Consider the following 25,767-nt stretch of genomic DNA (forward strand, 5'->3'; position numbering starts at 1 on the left):
ATAGTCTATGGCTACCCTATACATACACACATGAACACAATTTTAAATGGAGAAAAACAGATATAATGGGGGGGGGGGGGAATATGAAAAGAGGTACCTGCGTGGGTAGATAATGCTTCTCCCAGAAGTCAGCAGTTATTAAACAAAAATCTCAATAGCACTTGTGGGATATAACCCCCCAAGAGTCTCCCCCAAACTGTACAGGCTATTGAGACTGCTTTTGATCATCCACCAAATTAGATGTAAGACTCTAATGCTGAAGGTACTGCATATCATGATTGCAGGACATAGTGAAATCAAGCTAGAACTAAGCTAGCAGCTTCCTCCCTGCTAGCTAGCTATCACAGAGATGGAAGGTCCTGTGCTATATAGGCCACTGGGGCAGAAATGTCATCAGTGATACTGCCCAGATGTAAACCCTATGATGTAGATGTAACCAATTGTCTTTTTAAAATAAGAAACACAGAGCCAATGTAAAAGAGAAAGCCGAGAGGTCAGAGCTCAGAGATAAAATCTTACCTCCTGCAGTGTTCCTAGCTTCCCGAGAGAGCTACTTCTTGTTTGTCTGTGTTTAAATAGTCTTTTTATTCTGCCTTCTCATTGGTTGTAAACCCAACCACATGACTGCCTCATCACTGCCTGTAAGTACCGCCCTCCAGGTCTTAAAGGCGTATGTCTCCAATACTGGCTGTATCCCTGAACACACAGGAATCTAGCTCTTCTAACCACCACACTCTTGCTATGGCTCTAATAGCTCTGACCCCAGGGCAACTTTATTTATTAACATAAAATTAAAATCACATTTCAGTACAAATAAAATATCACCATACTATGAGCTATAATTAATTACCTGTCAGACAACATATATCCACTGTAACCATAATGGCATTGATATTTTGGGACTAATCAACTGCTTCCTGACTGGGTATGAGGCCTACTCTACAGGAGGGAATCCATGCTTGCTACTCTAAACCTGGTCAACAGCCTATGACTCTAGAAGTCATATGCCCTAGTTGGGAACCTATACATTATCAAACTACTTTCTAAATACTCATGTGTATATCCACTTATCAATACTGCTCCCAGCCTTGGTAAGAGAAGCTTCTTTTGCAGTAGGCAACAGTCAATGTGCACATTCATACTGGTTAAAGTGCTGAGAATAAGTGACCACTGAATGTTTTAACACTAAAAATGACATCTGTATCACCTCCTTCAAGGCTCAGCGAACATCACAGAAGAGGGAGTGGGAAGAATGTTAAGAGTCACAACATGGGGAAGAGTGCTGTGAAACAGTTTTCTGGATAGGACTTATGAGTTCACAGCAGCTGTGCTTACCTACCCAAGATGGGGTCCATCAACATTCCATCATGGACTGGGAAGGAGCTCATGAGGCCCCACCACTCCATGAGGAGCTACAGACAATCAGAGGTTGCTGGAGGAGTGGGTGTCATTTTCTTCACTGGCATAACCACTGTTAAGTTGCCCATGCTCCAGTAAATAAGCCCCACTTCCAGTACTCATGCCAATAAACCTAATATAACACCCTGGTTCATAGAAAAAACAAACATGAAAGTAAGAGGGGACTTGTGAAGGTTTTTGGAGGGAGGGGGAAAAGGGAAGATAATTGGAGAAAGGGGAAATGGTCAAAATTTAATATATACTTGTATGAAACTGAAAGAAAAAAATCTGAGAAGAAAATTTCAGACTGATTATGCTCTAAATCTCTGGTAAGGAGATTGCATGGGCTTTTCTCCATTCCTTTGCTTATCCATTTGTTTACTCATTAATGTAAATATCAGGAGCAAATATGTCAGGTCAAGCATTAATCTTGGTTAAAACATACACAAAAATAAATAGCTGTGTTCATGGAGCTTATACTACAGTGAAGAAGACAAATTGCATAAGTGAAATATTTAGACTGTTAGAAATAAAGATAAGAGGGCTGGAAAGATGGCTCAGAGGTTAAGAGCACTGACTGCTCTTTCAGAGGTCCTGAGTTCAATTCCCAGCAACCACATGGTGGCTCACAACTATCTTTATCAAGATCTGGTGCCCTCTTCTGTCCTGTAGACAAACATTCAGGCAGAATTGTATGCATAATAAATAAATAAATCTTTTTTTTAAAAAAAAAAAAAAGACAAGACAAAATAGAGCTAAGGAAGAGAAACAAAGCAGGAATTGGAGCTTGTGGGAAAGGGCTGAGAGAGCATTACTTCTAGTTTGATCTGCACTCACTCCAGAATTAGTTACTAAAACTCTACCACCAAGACTAGCATTGAAGCTGGGGGAGGGAGGGTTGTCTTCAAAAAGCCCCTGGCTGGGCAGCCAGATGAATGGTCAATGAGGAAGAGGAATAAGCCTAGGAAGTGGAAAGCCATCCACACTACAGCCAAATGCTTCTCAAACGGACACTGAAACTACTCTGAAAACAGAAGGCAGGAAATGCTGCCTGCTACTTGCCACAAGAAGTAAGGGATCAGAAGACAAGTCACTCAGAAGATAGCTTCTTGCATTCAGCAATCCAAAGGAAAGAAGAAAAATAATAGAAGAGAAGAGCCTTGAATATGGGAATGGTTGAAAAAGCCATCTCCTAAAACGCAGAGTCATGAAAGCCTAATGGGAAGAGTAGGAATTAGCCTTAACCTATACCAAAGATCAGATCAAGCCTAAGAGCCTCAAAGTCTCTAGTAAGAGAAGGCCTGGAATCAAGGAGGGAGGAAGGCCAGGCTTCAGAAGTGCATCACAGAAATAATTTTCAGACATTTGCCAGTACATGGAATTGTCTACAATTGAACACATGGAAGTCCTACTAGCTTCTCAGGAAACTTTATTGCCAAAGAAACCCTGAGGCCAGATGCAAAAGCCAAAAGCACTAAACAGGTGACTAGCTTGCTTACTGTAGATAAGGAAGCACATGCTCTCCATCTACCGCTGGTATGGCCAGCAAGGCCAGAAGACACATTCCAGAGAGTAAGCATAGGCTAAAAGATAGTATAGGAGGAAGCAGTCTGATGACAGACGAAAGTCCTTTCCTTTCTTTGCCAGTTAGCCCACCACCCATAAGAGAGGAGCAAGAAGCCCACTGACGCTGCAGCCACTCACCGGCTGGTCAAAACCGCTGTGCCTCTCCTCCTTCTCCACAGTCCTCCGGCAGTCTGGGCATACCCACAGCGGCAGGTGCAGCACGCTGTTGCCCTTGGGAGCCATGGAAAGGGCCAATTTGCTCGCAGTCTTAACTCCACTCTCTAAGAATGAAGAGTCTTTCCGTTCACTTCTGCATAGAAGACAATAATCCCCAGCGGGGTAGGGTGGTGTTCTATGATTCATGCCAAAACTAAAAGGAGTCTGGAATAGAAAAAAAATTCTATGTTCAAAACCTGAGCCAGGAAGCCAAGATTGTTTAATTTATATATGTATGTGTGTGTGTGTGTGTGTGTGTGTGTGTGTGTGTGTGTATACACACACACACACACACACACACATACACACACGCATATATATGTTTATCTATTACACATATGTATATTTATATAGAAAAACAAAATAGGAAACACATGAAGCTGAACCTCATATTCTAGAAACTGGTGATATTTCAAATGAAATAGGAACACCATAAAGAAGCACTTCACTCTTCACTTAGACTCAGTTTGCATTAATTCTGCCAGGAAAACCCATCAGCACAGATCTTCAGACCTCAACTGAGCATGAAACCACCACACCAGAGGTATATGCACACAAGGGCTGCACTGATGCAGCAGCTCTGGCTTGAAAGCATCTCTGAAGAGGGCTATCCCTGGTCTAGACTCCAGAGAACAAAGAAGCTCATGGCAGGGGCATCCCCAAAACCCAAACTCCCAGGCTATGTGATCATAATGCTGAATTTATATCCTAATTTAAGCAGCTGCCTTTCCAAGACTATGGGGTAAATGTAGGAGTAGGAGCCTGAAGCAAAGGATCCTCTCGGCTTTTGGAATACACAAAGAAGCTAAGGTTCATAGGTTTGGAAATAGACTTAAAGTACCACGACTATCAAGCATAGAACAAGATTTTAAATCAAAGCAGAAAACTGAGATGGATCCTCCTTTAATTGTCCACCCACTGGGGGACACCTGTAGGCACAGGACAGCTTCAGAAAGCGCCTTTCAGGAGCTGGCCTAGCACAGAGACTCAGTGCAGTGCAAAAGTATACCGCAGACCCCTCTTAAGCCTCTCTTGTCACTACCATCAGATGGGAAGGAAGAACATCTCATTCTCTAGTGCTCAGCTGGCCTTGCCAAGCCAGCTCCTCAGATCTTCCCTTATTCCCATGGCTCTCCCTGAACTATCATCAATATTCAACCTGATTGTGAATGTGCACTAACACACACAACTGTTAGGGCTCCACAACAACCCAGAGCTCCCAAGTGGGCCCTAGACTACACAGAAGGCACTGGGGCAGAAATTTGGGGCTGAAAAAAGGAATTAATGAGTGAAGGAAAGTCCTTCAATCTTACATGCTCTGATAAATCAGTGGTTGAAACAGTATGTACCAATTGTACCCATGCTGTGGATGATTGATTGATAAATAAAACACTGATTGGCCAGTAGCCAGGCAGGAAGTACAGGCAGGACAAAGAGAGAGGAAAAGTCTGGGAAGTGGAAGGCTGACGGGAGGAGACGCCAGCCTGCCATCCAGGGAGCAGCATGTAAAGGCACGGAACACTTGATGACATATAGATTAACAAAATGGCTGAGTTTACGTGTAAGAGCTAGACAGTGGTAGGCCTGAGCTAATGGCCGAGCAGTTAAATTAATATGAACTTCTGAGTGATTATTTTATAAGTGGTTGTGGGGTCCGTGGGGCTGGGCAGAACTGGAGAAAACTCCAGCTACAGAAAACTCCTCCACAAGGCTTGGAGGGCTTTACTAGGCTGAGCTTGTGTGACAGGGTGAGGAGAATCTCCAGTAAGTGCCTGCAAACCTTCCCAAAAAACAGAGTACAAGAGTAACATCTTTTCCCCATACCAAGAAACCTGGGATGTCTACATTATAAGAATTTCAAAACTCACCTCACTTAAGCCCGTCTTTTTCCTGTCACAAACAGAATAACCACAACCACCATTGGTCACGGACTATCCATGCACATGCTGGGCTCAATGCACATGCTGGGCTCAAGTGTACGACAGGCCAGGCCAGAAATTCAATGTGACAGCCAGCACTGACAAGACACCAACTCCATTCACCACCAAATACATGGATCCAAAAGTGTTTTAAGATTTCAACTTTAGGGCTGGATAGATGGCTCAAAAGTTAAGAGCACTGGCTGTTCTTCTAGAGGTCCTGAGTTCAATTCCCAGCAACCACACAGTGGCTCACAACCATCTATAATGAGATCTGGTGCCCTCTTCTGGTGTGCAGGCATACATGCAGGCAGAATACTGTATACATAATAGATAAATCTTTTTTTAAAAAAAAGATTTCAGCTTTATTTAGATTCTAGGATATTTGCATATGTATTAAAATTGGGGTGGGCCCAAAATTTATGACTATGAAGATTTTCAAATATACCTTACAAAGACAGAAGCCAGTGTCATTCCATTCATATTTTTAAGCGCATCTGCATTGTGACTACAACCATTAGAAGTCAGATAAGGGGATTTTATCAGTGCCATACTGATACTTAAAATAGTTTTAACTTGGTAGTATTTCAGATATCAGAGAGGCTCAACCAGTACTCACTAGGAGTCCACCATGTGCCTGGGCACCAGGGCACTGCAGTGGGTAAACAAAGATCTTTGTCTGAAGGAGTTAATGTCCTCACCAAAGCAAAAACAAAGATTGGAGCTTGGAATGCTAGCTACAATCCTAACACTCTGAGGCTGAGGCTGAGGCAGAAGTGTTTTAGACCAATCTGGGGTAGAATCTTTCTTAAAAACAAACAAATGAAGAAAATATAAGTAAAAAAATGTATTTTAGGAGCAAGTGATATGAGTGCCAGTGCTGGGAAGAGTGCTCTTTCATTTCGGATGCAATGAAGGTCTCCATCAAGAACTACTTGCAGAGATGTCACCTGCGCTTAAATGTAGAAGAAGCACAAAGATAGCAGAGGTGGAAGAAAGAAAAGCCAGACAGAGCACCGGCCCCAGGCTACAGAAAAGAGAGATTATAAAACTGCTACTGGCTGGGTGGTGGTGGCGGCAGTGCACGCCTGTAATCCCAGCACTCAGGAGGCAGAGGCCAGCCTGGTCTACAGAGCTAGTCCACGACAGGCTCCAAAGCTACAGAGAAACCCTGTCTCAAAAAACAAAGTGGGGAAAAAAAAAAAAAAGGACTGCTACTGAGACAGAAGTGAGGCCTGAGTCAAAGATGGGTGAGGAACAGTTCTGAAAAAGACACATCTATACACATCTGAAATCTCGACTCTGGACCATCTTTTAGGAGACAAGAATGAAATGCAAAGAAAAAGGTCCTGTTCTTCTAAAGGACATTGAACAAGCAAATTCAGAGCCATGGTGGTGGTTTCTTAGCCTTTGTTTTGTTTTTGAGATGGTATCTTTCTGTATTACTCAAACTGGCCTCAAAATCCTGGGCTCTGACAATCCCCCTACCGCAGTCTCCCAAGTAGGTGAGACTACAGGTTTGAACTACCAAGAGTGGTGTGTAGAACAGAGCAAAGCAGAAACCCAAAGGAAAAGACTTGCAGACCTGAGAAAGAAGCAAAGCGTGCTGAGGGAGCAGTACACATATCTGAATATGCCTATGGCTATCATAAACACAGCCAAGGAGCTAAAGTATCTGCAGCAAGGGGGCGTTGTCAGAAAGGACATGTCAGCCAGGCTTCTGGTTCTCATACAAGAGGAGACATGACCCAACATCCATCTTAAAAAGGAATTTTATTGTATGAAAAAATGAATTCTATGGGACAGTGACATAAGCAGTGCTGCTACAGGCAGTTCTGAGTGAAGAAGAGGTAGCTTATACTTATGGAAATACAGACTATACATACAATACAGAAGAACAAGGTGGACCCACAGGGGCCTAAAGGGTCAATGACTAAATACCACAGGGGAATGGATCCCAAGGGATAGGACAGGTTAGACCAGTGGCAAGAGCCAAAGATCAGCTTAAATGTTATTCTCATGAGCTGCGACATATAATGTAGAGTTTGTATTGGGTGTTCATGAATAAGATACTAAGGAAGAAGGGTGCGGTTGCATATAACTGGGCATCACAAGTACAAATGATTTGAAAGTTACAGACCTAGGGGCTAAGGAGATGGGTCAGTGTTTAAGCACTTGCTATGCAAGCACAAAGACCAGAGTTTGGATCCCCAGAAACTCATGTTGGTGAATGTAGTAGTCCACCTGTAATTCCAGCATGGGAAGGAAGAAACGGCGGATCTGGGTTTAGCTGAAAGACCCTGTGTCAATGAATAAGGCAGAGAAATTACTGAGAATAATTCCTAACATCAACTATGGCTTCCATATGCATGTACACATGTATACCCACATATAAGTGTCCACAAACATGTAAACGCACATATCTCTCCTTGTGCTTATGTATGTCCTTGTATCTTCTATGGTCCAGTATTTATTCAAATCTTTGACCTGGAAGTTTATCAGTCTGATTGTTTCTAAAAGAATTAGCTTTGATTCTATGGGTTTCTGTAGGGAGTTTCTGTTTTGATTTTGGTTACTTTTATGTTTTCATTTTCTGGTAACTTCAGATATTAACGACTACACCTATGTTCTACTTTGTTAAGGTGGAAAATTAGGCCATTAAGCCCTTCCTCTTGTATAATCCAGGTTATTAGTCATAAAGATTTCCATTTGTCCTCTACTTTCGCTGTACTTTAACTATTTTTGATGTGCTTTTAATTCTCCTTTAGTTCAAAATATTTTTAAATTTCATCTTCTTTTTGTTTGTTTTCTCCAGACTAGGTCTTTCTATGTTAAACCAAACTTGCCTCAAAATCACAGAGATCCATCCTCTGCCTCCTGAGGGCTAGGATCAAAGGCGTGTACCACCCACCACACCTGGCCAAATTTCACTTCTGGTTTCTTCTTTGATGAATATTTAAGTATGGTGTTAATCTGATAGTATCTGGGGGGTTCTATATATCTGATATTGAGTTCTAACATAATTCTGCTATCAGAAAAGATCCTTAATATAATTTAAAATCTTCTACACTTGACTCCCGAGACTTTTTCAGTGATACAGAACATGGTCTATATTGGTGGATGTTCACTATAAAAGTCAGTATCTGGGTGGTGGTGGCGCACACCTTTAAACCCAGCACTCGGGAGAAAGAGCCAGGTGGATCTCTGTAAGTTTGAAGCCAGCCTGGTCTACAGAGCGAGTTCCAGGACAGGCTGCAAAGCTACCCAGAGAACCCTATCTCGAAAAAACAGTCAGTATCTTCCCAGATGAGAGTGGCAAACTAGGACGCTTTGGAAAGGGATAGATCAACATATGCACCCTGGGTTAGAATAGCTACTCCATACATCCATCCACACTAATCCTCAGATCTCTTCTTTCACTTCACTTCCAACTGCACAGGGCTGGCTCACAATGCATGTAACCATAACAGCTGCTACTTCAAATCTCTTCTGTGACTCCATTTTCTAAAATAGACAAGTCCTCAGTGAGGTATCATGCAAGACTTACAAGGCTCTCAGCCAGGTGGGAGTTCCCCTTGTAACACAGTTAACTACCTGGTTAAAACGACAGTTCCACATTCCTATTCCATTCAGATCTATGGTTTTCTCTCTGTGTCTAAAAATAATTTTTTAACATTTATTTATTTGTTGTGTGGGGGCAAGGTGCACCACATGTGCGCCATAGTATGTGTTGAGGCCAGAGGACATCCTGAAGGAGTCAGTTCTCATCTAAGCTTTGCAGTTTAGCCAGCCCCATTAGTGGCTGAGTCCTTTGGTTGGCCCTTGCCTTGCTTTAGTATTTATCACCTCCCACTGTGCAACACCACTTTTCCCTTCTTTATCAGACACATGGGATTCTCTTCATCCCATGTCGTTTCTTCTCTAAGTTCTGCTCCTCACTCCTAATACATGCTTCCCTTAGCTAATTATTCAACTTTATATATAACGACACATTTATACCCATACAAAGTATCCTTTGCATGTCTAGCTTCTCATTGGACACGCAATGTTTTCAGAACCACAAGGAACTCCATACCCACTGAAGGGACTAAATGTGCAGTAGTATCAGAATGCATAGTCTTGTCTTCCAGCTTGCCACTCTTTATGCACCACCTCACACAGGGGTCACTGCATCACTACAATACCTACCTGCGCACCTTCCTCACTTCTTTCCCAGAACTTAAGCACAAGTAGTTTCTGTGAGCAAGAAGCACTGCTTAGGAAATAATTAAACAAAAACTGCACCCTCCCATACTTAATGAAAAAAACCTGGTAACAGAATCAAGAATCTAGCTATAAAATTAGCTTAAAAACTTGAAAGTTTTATGACAATAATTCCTGCAATTTTACAGAATACACAACAATTTACAGATTTCAAGGTTGTTCTCTGGAAACTCAATAAAATTTAGTTAAGTTACTGATTACAGATTACTGATTCCAAAATGCATTATTTTAGCACCCCTTTCCTTTTTGTGTGTTGTTTTATTTTACTTTTGAGACAGTGTCTCACAGAGCCAAGTTGGCTTCAAATACATCATCCTCCTGTTTCTACTTCCTAAATATTGGGTTAATAGGCATATGCCACCATCCCTGGTTTCCTTTTCTCCCTCTCTTTTGAGGTACTGGTAATCAAACTCAGGACTTGATAGCTAGGCAAATGTCCAACCCTCTTTCTTTTTCTTCTTTTCTTCTTACCTTCTCCCCTCCCTCTCTTTCCCGTCCCCTTTGTTTGAGACAGAGTTTCTCTATGTATCCCTGGCTGCCCTGGAACTAGCTATGTAGACCAGGCTGGTCTTAAATTCACAGATCTCTACCTACCTCCACCTGTCCAATGCCAGGGCTACCTAGAGAAATCCTGTCTCAAAAAACAAAACAAAAGAATCTGAGCAGGGGCCACACAACATCTTATTTATTTGTTTGTTTGTTTGTTTTTCTTGGTTTTTTCGAGACAGGGTTTCTCTGTGTAGTTTTGGTGGTGCCTGTCCTGGATCTTGCTCTGTAGACCAGGCTAGCCTCGAACTCACAGAGATCCTTCTGGCTCTATCTCCCGAGTGCTGGAATTAAAGGTGTGCGTCGCCGCCGCCACCACCCGGCCACACAACATTTTAAAAGGGTGTTAGTTGATACTTAGTAAAGAACAGGATCAGTAGATACAGGAGTAAACACAGGAGCAGCCACTACCTGTAGGCCTGAGGCAGAATGTTCAAGAATAAATCTGGTGCTAATTATTCACATTAGTGTTCTGTGTATGTGATAAATGTGTACCTAAGCATGCAAGTGTACATGAGGATGCACTCTCCCTTGTGTGCACACGCAGAGGCCAGAAGTTGGGTGTTTTCCTCTATCAGTACCCATTCTATTTTTGTGAAACAGGTTTTGGTTGTTTATTTACTTGTTTATTTTTATTATGTTCTCTGTGTGTGAGATGGCACAAGTGTGGAGGTCAGAGGACAATTTACAAGATTTGGTTTGATCTTTCTACCATGTGGCTCCTTACAATTAAGGTTGTAAGACTTGGCAGCAAGTACCTGTGGCCACTGGGCCATCCTGCTAGCCCTAAGACAGACTCTATCACTGAGCCTAGAGCTCATCACTTCAGCTAGACTATCTGGCCAGGAAGCCCCCAAGATCTATCAGCCTGTTTCTACTCTCCCAGCACTGGTGTTACAGCACATACTACTGTACCTGTTTTGGTTTGTTATTTTATGTAAGTGCTTGAGATCTGAACCCAGGTCCTGTAAAAGTTCCTGCCAGGCAGTGGTGGTGTACATCTTTAATCCCAGCACTCAGGAGGCAGGCACAGGCAGATCTCTGTGGTCTCAAGGCCAGCTTGGTCTAGAGAGTGAATTCCAGGACCACCAAAGTGGTTACACAGAGAAACCGTGTTTGGGGGTGGGGAAATTCCAGCCCTACTAAGATTCAGACATCACTAGAAACAGACAGCTATAGCCCCAGAATGGGAATCTGCTCAAATACAAGAGAGCTAGCAGAAAACTATCTTTTAGAATGCAGATGATGAAACTTGTCCAGCTACCACCCTTGAATCTGCCTTATTTTCCCTATCCTGGGAATACAAGCCTATGTCACCAGACCTGGCAAAATTTATCAGAAAAAATTTTTACACCAGGCGGAAAGATCACTTGAGCCCAGGAGTTTGAGGCCAGAATGCTGGTTAAAATCTAGTGCCTATAGAAAGTGCTGTTGGACTCTTCTGGGAAGCCATATAACACATCCAAAAAATTGCCATAAAGTTGCCAAAGTGATTCTAATGAAATGCAGAGAAGGCACAGAGGAACTGGGATCAGAGGCTCCTTCCACTTTAGTCCTACAAACCCACTACTGACAAAAAGAGACATCAGTGGAGTGCATTTCAAATGTCACATGTAGAACAAAGGGTAAGTGTGGAGCCAAGAGGCAATGAACTGCTATTTGGCACACCTTCCTGCTGACATTTTTCCATGCTGGCTGCAGACATAACACCTCTTGGCTTCAGCCACTCTTTCTGCTTATTCAGTGAAAAGAGCCAGGTCTCATAAATACTGACATTCCTGGACTTACATCTCAATAAACTTCCATGGAGTAAGCAGACAATATCCTACTCTAGTTATTGTCCAGTCTACTTCCCTCTCACAGGGTACTCTATAAACTATTCTTTTTGTTTTGTTTTGGTTTTGAGACAGAGTTTCTCTGTGTAGCCCTGGCTGTCCTGGAACTCACTTTATAGACAAGGCCTGCCTCTGCCTCCCAAGGGCTGGGATTAAAGGTATGTGCTACCACCACCCAGCTCTATAAGCTATTCTTAAAGAGCAAATATTGGGCATAGTGATGCACACTTTAATCCCAGCACTCAGGAGACAGAGGCAAAGCCGATCTCTGAGTTCTAGGACAGTCTGATCTAAGAAGCAAGTTCCAGGACATCCAGGGTTACACAGAGAAACCCTGTATCAAAACAAAAACAAAAACAAAAACACACCAAAATAAATAAATGTATGGCTTTGACTTTTGCAGCATGGTAAAAAACAAAGCCCCTCTATAATTATGTTACCAGTAAAAAATTAATTAAGACTTGTCAGTAGAGGGAGCTAGAGAGATATAACAGGAAGGAAAGGCTTCCCTTTCAGAGTCTGCAAGACACAGTGCTAGCTGGCTAATGGAAAACACACTTGTGTTGTCTCCACAGATGAGCTTAGACTGCGTTTTCTCTGAGCTAGGTGTGTGAAGGACACAACTTCTGTAGTATTTGACAATTTATGTGCTTTCTCTAGCTCTGGACTTGGTAAGTAGCAGTATAGCTAGAATTTCTGAACACAAATCTGTATCCCAATCTGTATCCTGCCTTCTCCTAAGCTCCACCCATGCCTACACCTACCAAGGTCCCTCAGCACTGACAGACTAGCTAACCTTCATTCCACGCAGTGCCCGGGCCCACATCATGTATAAAAGTAAGTCCTTGTCCAAGGAGTCTGCTGAACCAGCAGCTGTGCCCTGGCCAGTTCTGGGCACCAGCTCTTCTGCTGTACACCTACCCACCACTCTCAGCTTTCTTGTACCCCACTCTAGTGCTGACTGAGGACCAGATCTGGCCCAGGAACCCTGACCAACCTACTGGCTATAACTCTATCTTCACCACAGGTCTGATCTCCAGCCTTGGGGAGAAGGCTCCTTTCAAATATACCCCTTGGTATTTGTTTTAAAGATAGTCTTTAGCCGGTTGGTGGTACGTGCCTTTAATTCCAGCACTCAGGAAACAGAGGCAGGCTGATCTCTGAGTTCCAGGACGGCCAGGTCTACATACACAAAGAAACTTTGTCTCCAAAAAGTCTTTAGCACAAACTGGCTTCAAACTCCCAAGTGTTGAGATTAAAAGTAGGTAACACCACATCTGGCTCCTGGCTCTTAGCCCAAAGTAGCCTTGAGAATTCTTTCCTGTTTCTAGTGACTCTATTACAGTATAATAATTCTTTAATGTAATAATAGTTGAGTAAGGTAGGATATGCTTATAATCACAGCTATTTGCCTGCAATCCCAGCAACTTGGGAGGCAGAAAGAAAGCATATATAATATAGCAACATAGGCAACAACAGTAAGACCCTGAACAAAACACACACATAACATACAAAACCCTGACAATACCTCGATGTATAACATATAATGTGCCTTTCTTACTCTTTTGACTGCTTTAATTGTCCACACCGTGCACTATTTGTTTCTAAATATCATGATCTACAGACTTCCTGTATGGCTCCAATGGCACAGACCAAAGGGTCTGTTTTACTGTCAAAGTGAAGTGAGTGGTTTTTTTTTTTTTTTTGTTTTTCGAGACAGGGTTTCTCTGTGTAGCTTTGCGCCTTTCCTGGAGCTCACTTGGTAGCCCAGGCTGGCCTCGAACTCACAGAGATCCGCCTGGCTCTGCCTCCCGAGTGCTGGGATTAAAGGCGTGCGCCACCAACGCCCGGCCGAAAGCACCTTATTTTATCCCATGTCCATCCAAGAAGCCAACTGGATCTAGAAAATTGTGGAATGAACTGGCATGGTAGTGTGTGTGTGCATGTATGTGTACATAATCCCTAGAGAGCTGTACAAAATAAAAAAGGAAAGCATCAGAAAAGGAAATTGTAGAGGCTCAGAAGGTAAGCACGCTTGCTCCTCTTCCAGAGGACATGAGTTCAGTTCCCAGCACCCACATTAGGTGGCTTACAAATGTTTGTAACTCAAGCTCTGGGGGATTGATACACCTGGTCTCTATGGACACTCACACTCATGTGCACATAACCACATGCAGACACACAGCCTACACATAATAAAAATAAAGTCATTGAAAAAAAAGAAGCTGGTAGTAGTGGTTCACACCTCTGATCCTAGCATTTAGAATGCAGAGGTAGGCAGATGGCAGATCTCTGAGTTTGAGGCCAGCCTGGTCTACAGAGCAAGTTCCAGGACAGTCAAGGATGCACAATGAAGCCCTGTCTCGAATGAATGAATGAATGAATGAATGAATGAATGAATGAATGAATGAATGAATGAATGAATACATACATACATACATACATACATATATACATACATACATACATAAATTGCTGTGGAATAATCCTTTTGTAGACTGTAAAAATTTGTTACTCGAATTAGTTTAAATAAAATGCTGATTGGCCAGTTAGCCAGGCAGGAAGTATAGGCAGCGTGACCAAACCAAGGATGTTGGGAAGAACGGAAGTTAGAGAAATCTCCAGCCAGGTGCGGAGGGAGCAAAAGATCGGGGAGGTAGGAGCACCGCAGGAGGTAGATTTTAGCTCTGAGCTCTGACGTCTCAGCTTTCTCTTTTACATTGGTTCTGTGTTTCTTATTTTAGTAAGACGGTTGGTTACATCTACAATGTATCATGCTAATAAAAGTACTGTCATGTGGCAGAGTGCAAAAAAGTAATATGGGTTAACTTAAAATGTAGGAGTTAGTTAGTAAAAAGCCTGACCTATCAGACAAGCATTTACAATTAATATAAGCCTCTGAGTGGTTGAGAATTGGCGAGTAGGAGAGAAATGTCCGTTTACATATGGTGTACCAATGTATGGCCAAAATTTCCACATAAAACCTGACAAAGCTTAAAAAAGGATTCTAAACACACAAAACTGGAGTCAAATGCAGCTTCTTGGTAATAGTCTTTTTTCCAGTAGGCTCTGTTTGCTGGCGGCAAGCAGAGGCAAGAATCCTTTAAGAGATGACTTCCTGACTCAGCATTAGTGGCAAAAATGGGCAGCTCTTTTAAGAGGTACTACTACCAAACATTTATAGGGTGTTTATGAGCAGCCAGTGGCACACTACTCTGTGGCAGCATGGACCTAGAAACTCCCCAGAGTTGGGGTGATAAATGTGGCTCCTGCAAGTACCTCCGCCATAAAGCTAGGCTCTCAGAAAGTCAAAAAATGGGGCAGAGCCAGCCACCAAAGCCCTGCTTTGGTCCTAGCCAAACCACTTAGTAGTTTTAAAGACTCATGTGGTCAAAAAAAGGTTGAGGATACACAACAGAGACAGATTCAGACAAAAGAAACCTCTAAACAAGTTAGAATATGCTTAAAAATAGACATGGTCTTGGGAGAGAAAAGAAAACGAGAATAGACAGTCATAAAAAATAGTTTTAAAATAATGCCACAAAAAGGGAATATACACAGAGTCTGGATACCATATATTATGTTGTCTTTTGAGTTTTTTGACTGAAGAGGAAAGAGCAAGAGCTGCTAAGAGACATTTGATTATAAATGCTGCTAGATTAAACCAACCTATATATTTTGAAAATGTCTTGACTTCAAAATTTAAGTTTAAAAAAATGCTACTTTGGAGAAGAGGTTATGCTTTTGTTTCCATAGCAAATTCATTCTGAGTTAAAGAAAATCAGGTTTGAGCAAGGAAGATCCCCTGAAATCCTGGCTACAGACAAAAAAAAATAAACCTGGAAGAACTGCAAGACATGTGATGCATATTTTACCTGCTCAAACACATAACAAGAAATCATCTTTGACTAAAGCGTATGATGCACAATCTAACTTATATTAATACAGATTATGTATGTTATCTTTAAAAATTTATGTATTTTCAGAGGAAGGGGACCAGACACCAATGAAAACGGATGACCCAGGTGATCCAGCATCTCAAAATGCCTCTGTTACAGGCTCCTCAGAATCTTGCATCAAGAATAGCTTCAAGGCTGCTGGCTGCGATGATCCAGCCTCACAGAATACTCCAGTCAGTACTTGACCATAATTCTGGATTTTCTCAGGGTCCCTCAAATATTACCAGCGCTCACCAATCAACAGAAAGTAGTCTAGAAAATTATGCCCACATTCCCAATTTAACTGGGGTTGGTTATAAGTTGTTATTGGTAATGGCCAGAAAACAAGCTAAACAAAGGAGATTTATGGTGATCTTTTATTTGTACTGAAATGTGATTTTAATTTTATGTTAATAAAGTTGCCCTGGGGTCAGAGCTATTAGAGCCATAGCAAGAGTGTGGTGATTAGAAGAGCTAGGTAGATTTCTGTGTGTTCAGGGATACAGCCAGTATTGGAGACATACGCCTTTAAGACCTGGAGGGCGGTACTTACAGGCAGTGACAAGGCAGTCATGTGGTTGGGTTTACAACCAATGAGAAGGCAGAACAGAAAGACTATTTAAAGACAGACAAACAGGAAGAAGCTCTCTCGGGGAAGCTAGGAGCACTGCAGGAGGTAAGATTTTATCTCTGAGCTCTGACCTCTCGGCTTTCTCTTTTACATTGGCTCTGTGTTTCTTATTTTAATAAGACGATTGGTTACATCTACAGAGATTAGATTCAGGGATCAAGTTCTGAAAAGAAAAAGGGGGGATATAGAAATGATAGGATAAAAGGGTAAAATATTGAGTCTACTTTAATCCAAAAAGCAACAACAACAATTAATCATACATATTTTACATTGATATGGATTTTGGTTTATTGATACAAATTTAAAGTTAATTTTGTTATAGTGTATGTTTATTTCTATTCTTACGATATTATGTTTATGCAGTTCAATTATATATATAATAAAGAAATACAGATTAATAGTCATCTATAATAGCAAACTCATAGTCATGTCAGGTTTTCATGGTCATATAGAGATTATTTCAGATAGGCAATCTTCAAACACTTCAAAGACCTACAGAATATAGCATTTAAAATGTTTTAAGAACTTAAGACTTTTCTCAACAGTGAGACATGTCTGCTCCTGGCAGCACCAATTACTTCAAAGAGGATGATGGGCATCAAAGAAACTCCATATGGAGTTTGTTTTCTTTATGGCAAAAGCTAGCCATGCTTCAACTGCTGACAGTTACTGTCCAAACTGGACCAGCAGGACACAAGAAAGGTGACTGCTGAACTTTGACAAGATAATGTAGGAAAGTACTTCAAAATTCCCTGCTTCATGAGAGAGATACCATGATGGAAGGAGATATCATGGAAATAGAGAGAAACCTGTTGCTAGGGAAGTTGCCAGGAATCCCCAAGGATGACCCCAGCTTGGACTACTAGAAATAGTGAAGAGGGTGCCTGAACTGAACTCCAATGACTGATGGAGGCAGATGCAGAGATCCACAGCCAAACACCAGGCAGAGCTCCAGGAGTCCAGTCGGAGGGAGAGAGGAGGGATTCTATGAGCAAATGCATCAGGATCATGATGGGGTAACCTGCAGAGACAACCAAACCAATCTAGTGAGAAACTCATAAGAGTTGGATCAAGGGCTGTGGAGCCTGCATGGAACTGGACTAGGTCCTCTGCATGGTGAGACAATTGTGTAGCTTGATCTGCTTGGGGTGACCTCTGGCGGTAGAATCAGAATCCATCCCTGGTGCATGAGGGGGCTTGCTGTGGGATAATGTTTTTGTACACTGGTTTAATAAAACGCTGATTGGCCAGTAGCCAGACAGGATGTATAAGCAGGATAAGCAGACAAGGAAAATTCTGGGAAGAGAAAGGCTGAGTGAGGAGACACCAGCCCACTGTCCAGGGAACAGCATGTAATGGCACATAAGTAAAGCCACAGAACAAATGGCGACATATAGATTAACAAAAATGGGCTAAGTTTAAGTGTAAGAGCTAGTCAGTGGCAGGCCTGAGGTAATGGCCAAGCAGTTTTAATTAATATAAGCCTCTGTGTGTTTACTTGGGTCTGAGCAGCTGCGGACCGTGGGGCTGCAGGAGCCAGGCAGGACCAGGAAAACTTTCAACTACAGGGGCTTTTGGAGCCCACTACTTATGATGGGACACCTTGTGCAGCCGTGAGGCAGGGGGAAGGGCTTGTATTTGCCTCTATGGGAAGTGCCTCTCCATGGGAGGCCTTGCTTTCTTGTGGGGGGAGTGGGAGGTGGGTTGGGGGGGGAGGAGCTGGGAGGGCAGGAAGAGAGGGATCTTTGATTGGTGTGTAAAATGAATGAAAAAAATTTCTTAATTAAAAAAAAAAAAATTCCCTGCTTCACAGGAAAGTCTGTCAGATATACTAGGCCTGTAGGCCAGAATTGGATGCCCTGACATTACAGAGAAACTTTGGGTGACTGTCCAGGCACCCTGATGTCCCTGTCATTAGGTAACACTTCATACTTCTAGGATCTCTGGTGGAGTTGAAGACTAGATAGCTATAGTTATAGTTTTCCTTGTTAACAAATTCAGAAAAGAAATTCACAAAAGAGGTGTAAAGTGTATAAAGTCCAGAGACATAAAAAGATAGTTTTATTTTTGGTTGTGAGCCTAGCTTTTAATCTCAGCACTTGGGAGACAGAGGCAGGCAGATCTTTGTGAGTTTGAGGCCAGCCTGGTCTACAGAGCAAGATCCAGGAAAGGCGCAAAGCTACACAGAGAAACCCTGTCTCAAAAAAACCAAAAAAAGATTGGTAATGCAAGTCAGGATAGAAAGTAAAAACAGATACAAAACTTTGGTCTCATAACGATAAGATAGATAATAGAGCATGTTCTCTAATTTTGCCAAACACAAATAGACTGGATATTGTAACTGTAATTCTTAACTGATAACTGTTTTTTGTTGTGTATAACAGTACTATGTTAAAGATAAAACCTTCCTTTAGCCGGGCGGTGGTGGCGCACGCCTTTAATCCCAGCACTCGGGAGGCAGAGCCAGGCGGATCTCTGTGAGTTCGAGGCCAGCCTGGGCTACCAAGTGAGTTCCAGGAAAGGCGCAAAGCTACACAGAGAAACCCTGTCTCGAAAAACCAAAAAAAAAAAAAAAAAAAAAAAAAAAGATAAAACCTTCCTTTTTTTCAAGTAGACAAAAAGGGGGAAATACTGTAGAATAATCCTCTTGTACACTGTTAAGATTGGTCACCTGAATTAGTTTAATAAAATGCTGATTGGCCTGTAGCCAGGCAGGAAGTATAGTGGGGTGATCAAACTAAGGATGATAGCAAGAAGGATGGAGCCAGAAATCACCAGCCAGACACAGAGCAGGAAATAAATGTGCCATGCTAATAAAGGTACTGTCACATGGCAGAGCATAAATAAGGAATATGGGTCATGGCAGAGCGTAAATAAGGAATATGGGTTAACTTAAAATGTAAAGCTAGTTATTAATAAGCTTGAGCTATCAGACGAGCATTTATAATTCATATTCAGCCTCTGAGTAGGTTATCTGCGACCTGGCAATAGGGACAGGAAGCTTCAGTTCACTATGAATGAATGAATGAATGAATGAATGAATGAACTGGTAAGTAGGTGAGTGAATAAATAAATATATAAATAAATACATAAATAAGAAGCTTCAGTTCACAATAAATAAATAAGCAAGTAAGTAAGTAAAATTGTGTGATGGCCTGCTGAAGACCCACAGCACCGGATAGGAAACCTCTGGTATAGGACAGTCCCACTAGACATAGCCAGTATTCTTTTTTTTTTTTTTTTTTTTTTTTTTTTTTTTTTTTTTTTTTTTTTTTTTTTTTGGTTTTTCGAGACAGGGTTTCTCTGTGTAGCTTTGCGCCTTTCCTGGAACTCACTTGGTAGCCCAGGCTGGCCTCGAACTCACAGCGATCCGCCTGGCTCTGCCTCCCGAGTGCTGGGATTAAAGGCGTGCGCCACCACCGCCCGGCTCTTTTTTATTTATTTATTTATTATGAATACCGTGTTCTACTTGCATGCATGCCTACAGGCAAGAAGAGAGCACCAGATCTCTTTACAGATGGTTGTGAGCTACCATGTAGTTGCTGGGAATTGAACTCAGGACCTCTGGCAGAGCAGCCCTTGCTCTCAACCTATGAGCCAGCCCTACAGCCAATATTCTATATAAATGACCAATACATGATAATTGTTCTCCTATGGTTAGATAGAAAATTTGAAAAAGAAGTGCTTAAAATTTAAACTTTAAATGAAAGTATCATCTCTCACTGCTAAGGTTAACGAACATTCCAGAAGAAAATCTCCTTCCCAAGCCTACAATTTGGGGTTCTAACAGTTTAGAAGTCTTTATATCCAATAAGCAAATAGCAACATCAAGCAGCTGACAATGGGCCTGACCATGTGGATTCATGCCTCTGAACCAATAGCTAAAAAGCAAAGTTGTAGTGTAGACCAGAATAGCTGAAGTTACAGACTACTCATTAAGAACTACATGTCTAGGAATAAAACTCTGAAGTGTACCCACAAAGTAACCCAACAAGAAAAATTACCAACTATGGCAATAGTGAAGCATGAAAAGAGCACAAAACAGGTAGAATCCTAAATAGTGGATTTTGTTTGAAAATGTCTTTTCTAAACTAAGCTCCTTTCTATAATGTTGATGTGTCTTCTCAGATTAGTAACACTGGTGCTGATAAATGTTCCAACCGTCTGAATCATCTGAATTTGTTATAAAACAGAATGAAGAAGAAAATAACAAAACATTACCCCAGAACCATATGTCCCTCGCCCAACAAAATTTAGTCAGCATGAGTTCTGTATTTGTACCTACACGTTTCTAAATATAATGTCTACAAAATCAAGACTGTATTGGAATAAATAAACAACCGCAGACTAGCAGAATGCTTCTCATATGTCAGTGTAAGTCACCACTGAGGGGAAACTAACAGTCTGAATGTTAGTAGTCAAGGAGGAAACTGCACAACAGCTCCATGAGAGCCTGGAACTCAGCAGTTAGAAAAGCTGAATTTTGCCGGGTGGTGGTGATGCATGCCTTTAATCCCAGCACTTGGAAGGCAAAGGCAGGTGGATCTCTGTGAGCTTGAGGTCAGTCTGGTCTACAGAGTGAGTTCCAGGACAGGCTCCAAAGCTACACAGCAAAACCCTGTTTGAAAAAAACAAAACAAAAACAAAAAACCCTAAATTTCAATTCTAACTCCATCTCCCAACAGGCCATGTGCAACCTTGAAAAGTCTCTTTTCCCTTGTAGAAGACATTCTTTTAAGAAACAGGCATTTCATAAGCTCTGAAAACACTGTTACTGAAAATTATGGTTGCTCATAATTTAAACACTTGGAATAAAAGAGTACAACATTGGTTGACACTCACTACCTATTCTTCACCCTCCAGCAAGTGCTTAGCCCTTCTTGGCCTGTTTCTTCATTCACTTATGAATGTAGTTTTAAAAATCTACTCAGGCTTGCCAGAGAACCAAACAAGATGCTGAGATACTGTAGGTTATGAGCTTAAATGCCGAGTCTGAATTAGAAATAGACACTAGAGCATAGTAATCACCAGTCAAAATGGCCACTACTTCCCATCCTTTTCAGTTCTTAAGTGTGATTATTAGGTGTTTACACCACTATGTATCACACGCCTCCTTCAACCCTCATTATTGATATTACATTTTCCATCTGACATGGGGAAAAAAAGGTTGCTACTTATTACCATTAAAATGACAAAATATGGGGCTGGAGAGATGGCTCACCTGTTAACAGCATTAGCCACTCTTGTAGAGGACCTGGGTTCTGTTTCCAGCATTCACATGATGGTTTACAACCACCTGTACCTACAAGTTCTTAGGGGTATTTCAGGCCTTCTTCTAGCCTCTGTGTGCAATGCACACATGTGGTACACAGACATAAATGTAGGAAAAATACACATATGCGCAAATATGTGTGTATGTAGGTTTTTTGAGACAGGCTTTCTCTGCATAACAGTCCTGGCTGTCCTGGAATTCAATGGAATTCAAGGGCTGGGATTAAAAGCATGTACCACCACTGCCTGGCCAATAAATCATTTTTTTTTTTAACTGACAAAATGCAGGGCTAGAAAAAACAACTCCGCTGGTAAAGTATTTGCCACACAAACATGAGAACCCAAGTTCAGATCCCTAGCACTCACAGAACAAGTCCAGGAACACATACCACATAAGATCAGCATGATGACAAAAATGAAGTGAATGAAACTGTTCTGGGGCTGGAGAAATGGCTCAGAGGTTAAGGGCAGTGGCTGCTCTTCCAGAGGACCTGGGTCAATTCCTACCACTCAAATGGCAGCTCACAACTGTCTGTAACTCCCAAGATCTGAGACCCTCACACAGACATGCAGGCAAAACACAAATGCACACAAAATAAAAATAAATAATTAAAAAAAAAACTGTTTCAGATTGTACCTTAACATGAAGCCAAGCCTAGGATCTCAAACTTGCAGCAAACTATCATGCCTCAGTCTCCTGCATACTGGTCTTATAGGTATGCATCACCACAACCAGTTAGAATTAGTGTTTTTAATGTTTTTCCTCTGTTGTGGACCCAACTCAAGGTTCCCATTTGCAAATGCTGTACAACTGACTACATGCCCAATCCTTAAAAACACTGTATACATTTACTGTACACACCATGTGTTGTTTTAATAGAAAGTAAACACCGTGTGGTATTTTAGTAGATGACATACACTGTGATATTCAGTAAGTAGTAGATGGTATACATTGTGATGCTTCAGTAGATGGTATATCAAGTATATATTGTTTACTTTATCTCAAGTCCTTTTAGGACTGGAGATGTAGTTCTTGCTTAGAATACAAAAGGCCCTTTTGATCCCAAGATTCTTAAAAAAAAAAAAAACATCCAAGGGAAAAAAGACAAAGGATGGAAGGAAAGAAAGAAGTGAAAAAAGGAATAGGCCAGGTGGTGGTGGCATACGGCCTTTAACCCCAGAACTCAGGAGACAGAGACAGGCAGATCTCTGTGAATTCGAGACCAGCCTGGTCTACACAGTGAGTTCCAGGATACCCAGGGCTAAACAGAGAAACTCTGTCTCAAAAAACAAAACAAAAGAAAAAAAGCACTGGGGAAGTCCTGTCTCTAGAGTGTGATATAGTGCTACAAGTTTGTAATTTCAGCACTTGTCAGGTGTCAGAGGACCAGGGTTCAAGGCCAGAGTCAACTACATAGAGCAGTGGTTCTCAACCTTCCTAATGCTGCAAGCCTTTAATACAGTTCCTCTTGTTATGGTGACCCCCCAACCATAAAATTTTTTTCACTGCTGCTTCATAACTGTAATTTTCCTACTGTTACAAATAGCAATGTAAATTATCTGATATTCAGGATAGTCTTAAGTGACCCAGGTGAAAAGCTTTGTTCACAAGGGGTCGCAACCCACAGGTTGAGAACCACTGACATAGTTTGAAACCAGTCTGAAAAATAAAATACAAAAATGATACTTTTCTGACTTTCTTGAAATATACAGTACATTACTGCTCTCTGTAGCTATCTTTTTGTGGAAACAGAACCCCAAAACTTATTCCGACTAACTTGGATTGGTAGCAACTTTCAACCTCCTCTCCTCCTTACTCTCCCCAGCCTCTGTTTTCAATGTCTGTGTGATTAACTGCATTGGGTTTCACATGAGACTGGGATCATGGCCAGGTGGTGGTGATAGTGGCAGCAGCGCACACCATTAATCCCAGCACTCAAGAGGCAGAAGAAGGTCGATTTCTGAGTTTAAAGTCAGCCTGGTCTACAAAGCAAATTCCAGGATGGCCAGGGCTACACAGAGAAACCCTGTCTTGAAAAACAAAAATCAAACAAACCCAAGACTGGGATTGTGTGGAGCTTGCCTTTCTCTGCCTAGACCTATAGTAAATAACAGATTTTATCTTGGGGCAGGGGTGTTGAACAGAACCCAGCGTCTATGTTCCATATTTCCTTTATGCATTTGCTGACTGACATTTAGGTAGACTCTATATTCTGGCTATGTCACACTGAAGCAAAGTATCTCTTCAAAACACTATTTTCAGGGAATGGAGAGATGGCTCAGAGGTTAAGAGTACTCACTGGCTGTTCTTACAGAGGTCCTGAGTTCAATTCCCAGCAACCACATGGTGGCTCACAACCATCCATAATGAGATCTGGTGCCCTCTTCTGGCCTGCAGGCATACTCGCAGGCACAACATTGTATACAAAATAAATAAATCTTAACAACACTATTTCCTGAGTGTGATGGCTTATACCAATAATCTCAGCACTTAGAAGGCTGAAACAGGAGGATTACAGTGAGCAATAAGAACAACTTGGGCTATGTAGTAAGATTTGAAAAGCAAAAGGTTTCTTTAACTTTGCTACTATAAACAACAGTGAGACTATTGAAAGGCATGGTGGTTCCATTAATGAAGTTTTAATTTAAAGCAAAACAAAATTTGTATATGACTGTAACCCCAGCACTCAGGAGGCTGAGAGAGAAGGATTGCTTAACATACTTATATAGTGAGTTCTTATAAGCTGGAAGTTTTCCTGTGTCCTGCCTGGTCCACAGGCTCTCAGACCCAAGTAAACACACAGAGGCTTATATTAATTAAAACTGCTCAGCCATTAGCTCAGGCTTCCTACTGACTAGCTCATTTCTGTTCATCTATATGTCACCACGTGTTCCGTGGTTTTACCTGTGTGCCATTACATGCCGCTCCCTGGAGGGCAGGCTGGCGTCTCCTGACTCTGCCTTCCTCTTCCCAGAATTCTCCTTGTCTGCTTATCCATCCATACTTCCTGCCTAGCTACTGGCCAATCAGCTTTTTATTTATCAACCAATCAAAACAACACATTCACAGCATACAGAACATCCCACAGCAAGTTCTAGGCCAGGCAGGGCTACAAATAAGATCCCATCTTGGGGTTAGGGATTGAGCTCAGTGGCAGAGCACTTGTCTAGCAAGTGCAAGGCTCTGAGTTCAATCTTCAGCTCTGAAAGACAAAATAACAAATAAGATCCAAACGAAACAACAAAAACTTATTTTAAAAATTTTTAGAGATTTATTTCACATGTGAAATATATGTATGAGTGTTTTGCCTGAAGGTATGTATGTGCCCCATGTGTGTGGTACCCATAGAGATCAGAAGGCATCAGATTTATTGGAACTGGAATTACAGATGATTGTGAGCCACTAGGTGAAAACTGGGAATCAAACCCCAGTCCTCTCCAAGAGCAACATGTGCTCTTAACTACTAAGCCATCTCTCTAGGCCCTACCAAGAAAACCTTTTAATTGGATTACTAGCAAGCCTGAAATTGATCCAGAAAGCAAAATCAAACCTAGACCAAAGAATACCAGAATTTTCAGGCTAGAATTAATGAGAGGCCATCTTACAGAAATATAGTGTCCCCAAGCATCAAGAAAGCTTTCACTTGATAAGCTGAATGAAGGTTAATTGTCTTAGCATCAAAACATCCTAGACATATGACACTGAAATGTAAGTTCGGACTGAATATTGCCATCATGAGACTGCTTTGTAAGGCAACTGCCTTCTCCAATAACTGGACCCACTTCAGCACCAGTTTGAGTGCTTTAAGCATGCTAACACCATCTTGGAGTGCCTGAACCTGGTATCCATCTACTGTGACATCAAGTTTTTAAGCTTACATCCTCCACACATTTAGGCAACACTACATCAATGGCTTATTACTAGAGGCAAGTTCAGTGCCATGAAACCATCAAGCTGGCTAATACAGACCAAAACTATGAGCTGGGACAATGTAGTCCAAGAAGCTTGATGCTTCAAGCACCACCCTAATGATTTCTCGCTCTTACCTCTCTAGGGACTTTTTCTACCACCCACTTACTACTCTGGAGCTTATATTGTTCTGAGGGCTGTTTACTACCTTTCCAATCAATCACTGCTTTCATTGGGGATGGGAGGGAACATCATATATGTGTTCCCTTTGTGT

At 41.7% G+C, this 25,767-nt stretch overlaps 1 protein-coding gene and 1 non-coding gene across 8 annotated transcripts in view; one reads left to right on the plus strand and one right to left on the minus strand.

The window, feature by feature from the left end:
* The window catches only part of Fam193a (family with sequence similarity 193 member A), a 123,610-nt gene that overhangs the window by 73,133 nt on the left and 24,710 nt on the right, over nucleotides 1–25,767 (minus strand). For 4 of the 7 annotated variants that reach the window (XM_076546977.1, XM_076546976.1, XM_076546980.1 and 1 more), the window contains exon 2: nucleotides 3,103–3,345. The exons of the other annotated variants lie outside the window; for them this stretch is intronic. In XM_076546977.1, the coding sequence (XP_076403092.1) occupies nucleotides 3,103–3,327 (225 nt within the window). In that variant the 5' untranslated portion in view covers nucleotides 3,328–3,345. The remainder of the gene's footprint in view (nucleotides 1–3,102; nucleotides 3,346–25,767) is intronic. 7 annotated transcript variants of the gene reach the window in all.
* Nucleotides 21,365–21,465, plus strand: LOC121821050 (small nucleolar RNA U13). Its single transcript, XR_006061750.1, has one exon. It is a non-coding gene; the product is annotated as a small nucleolar RNA U13 (small nucleolar RNA).

The sequence above is a fragment of the Peromyscus maniculatus genome, chromosome 10 (genome assembly GCF_049852395.1).
Source record: "Peromyscus maniculatus bairdii isolate BWxNUB_F1_BW_parent chromosome 10, HU_Pman_BW_mat_3.1, whole genome shotgun sequence".
Classification (NCBI taxonomy): Eukaryota; Metazoa; Chordata; class Mammalia; order Rodentia; family Cricetidae; genus Peromyscus; species Peromyscus maniculatus.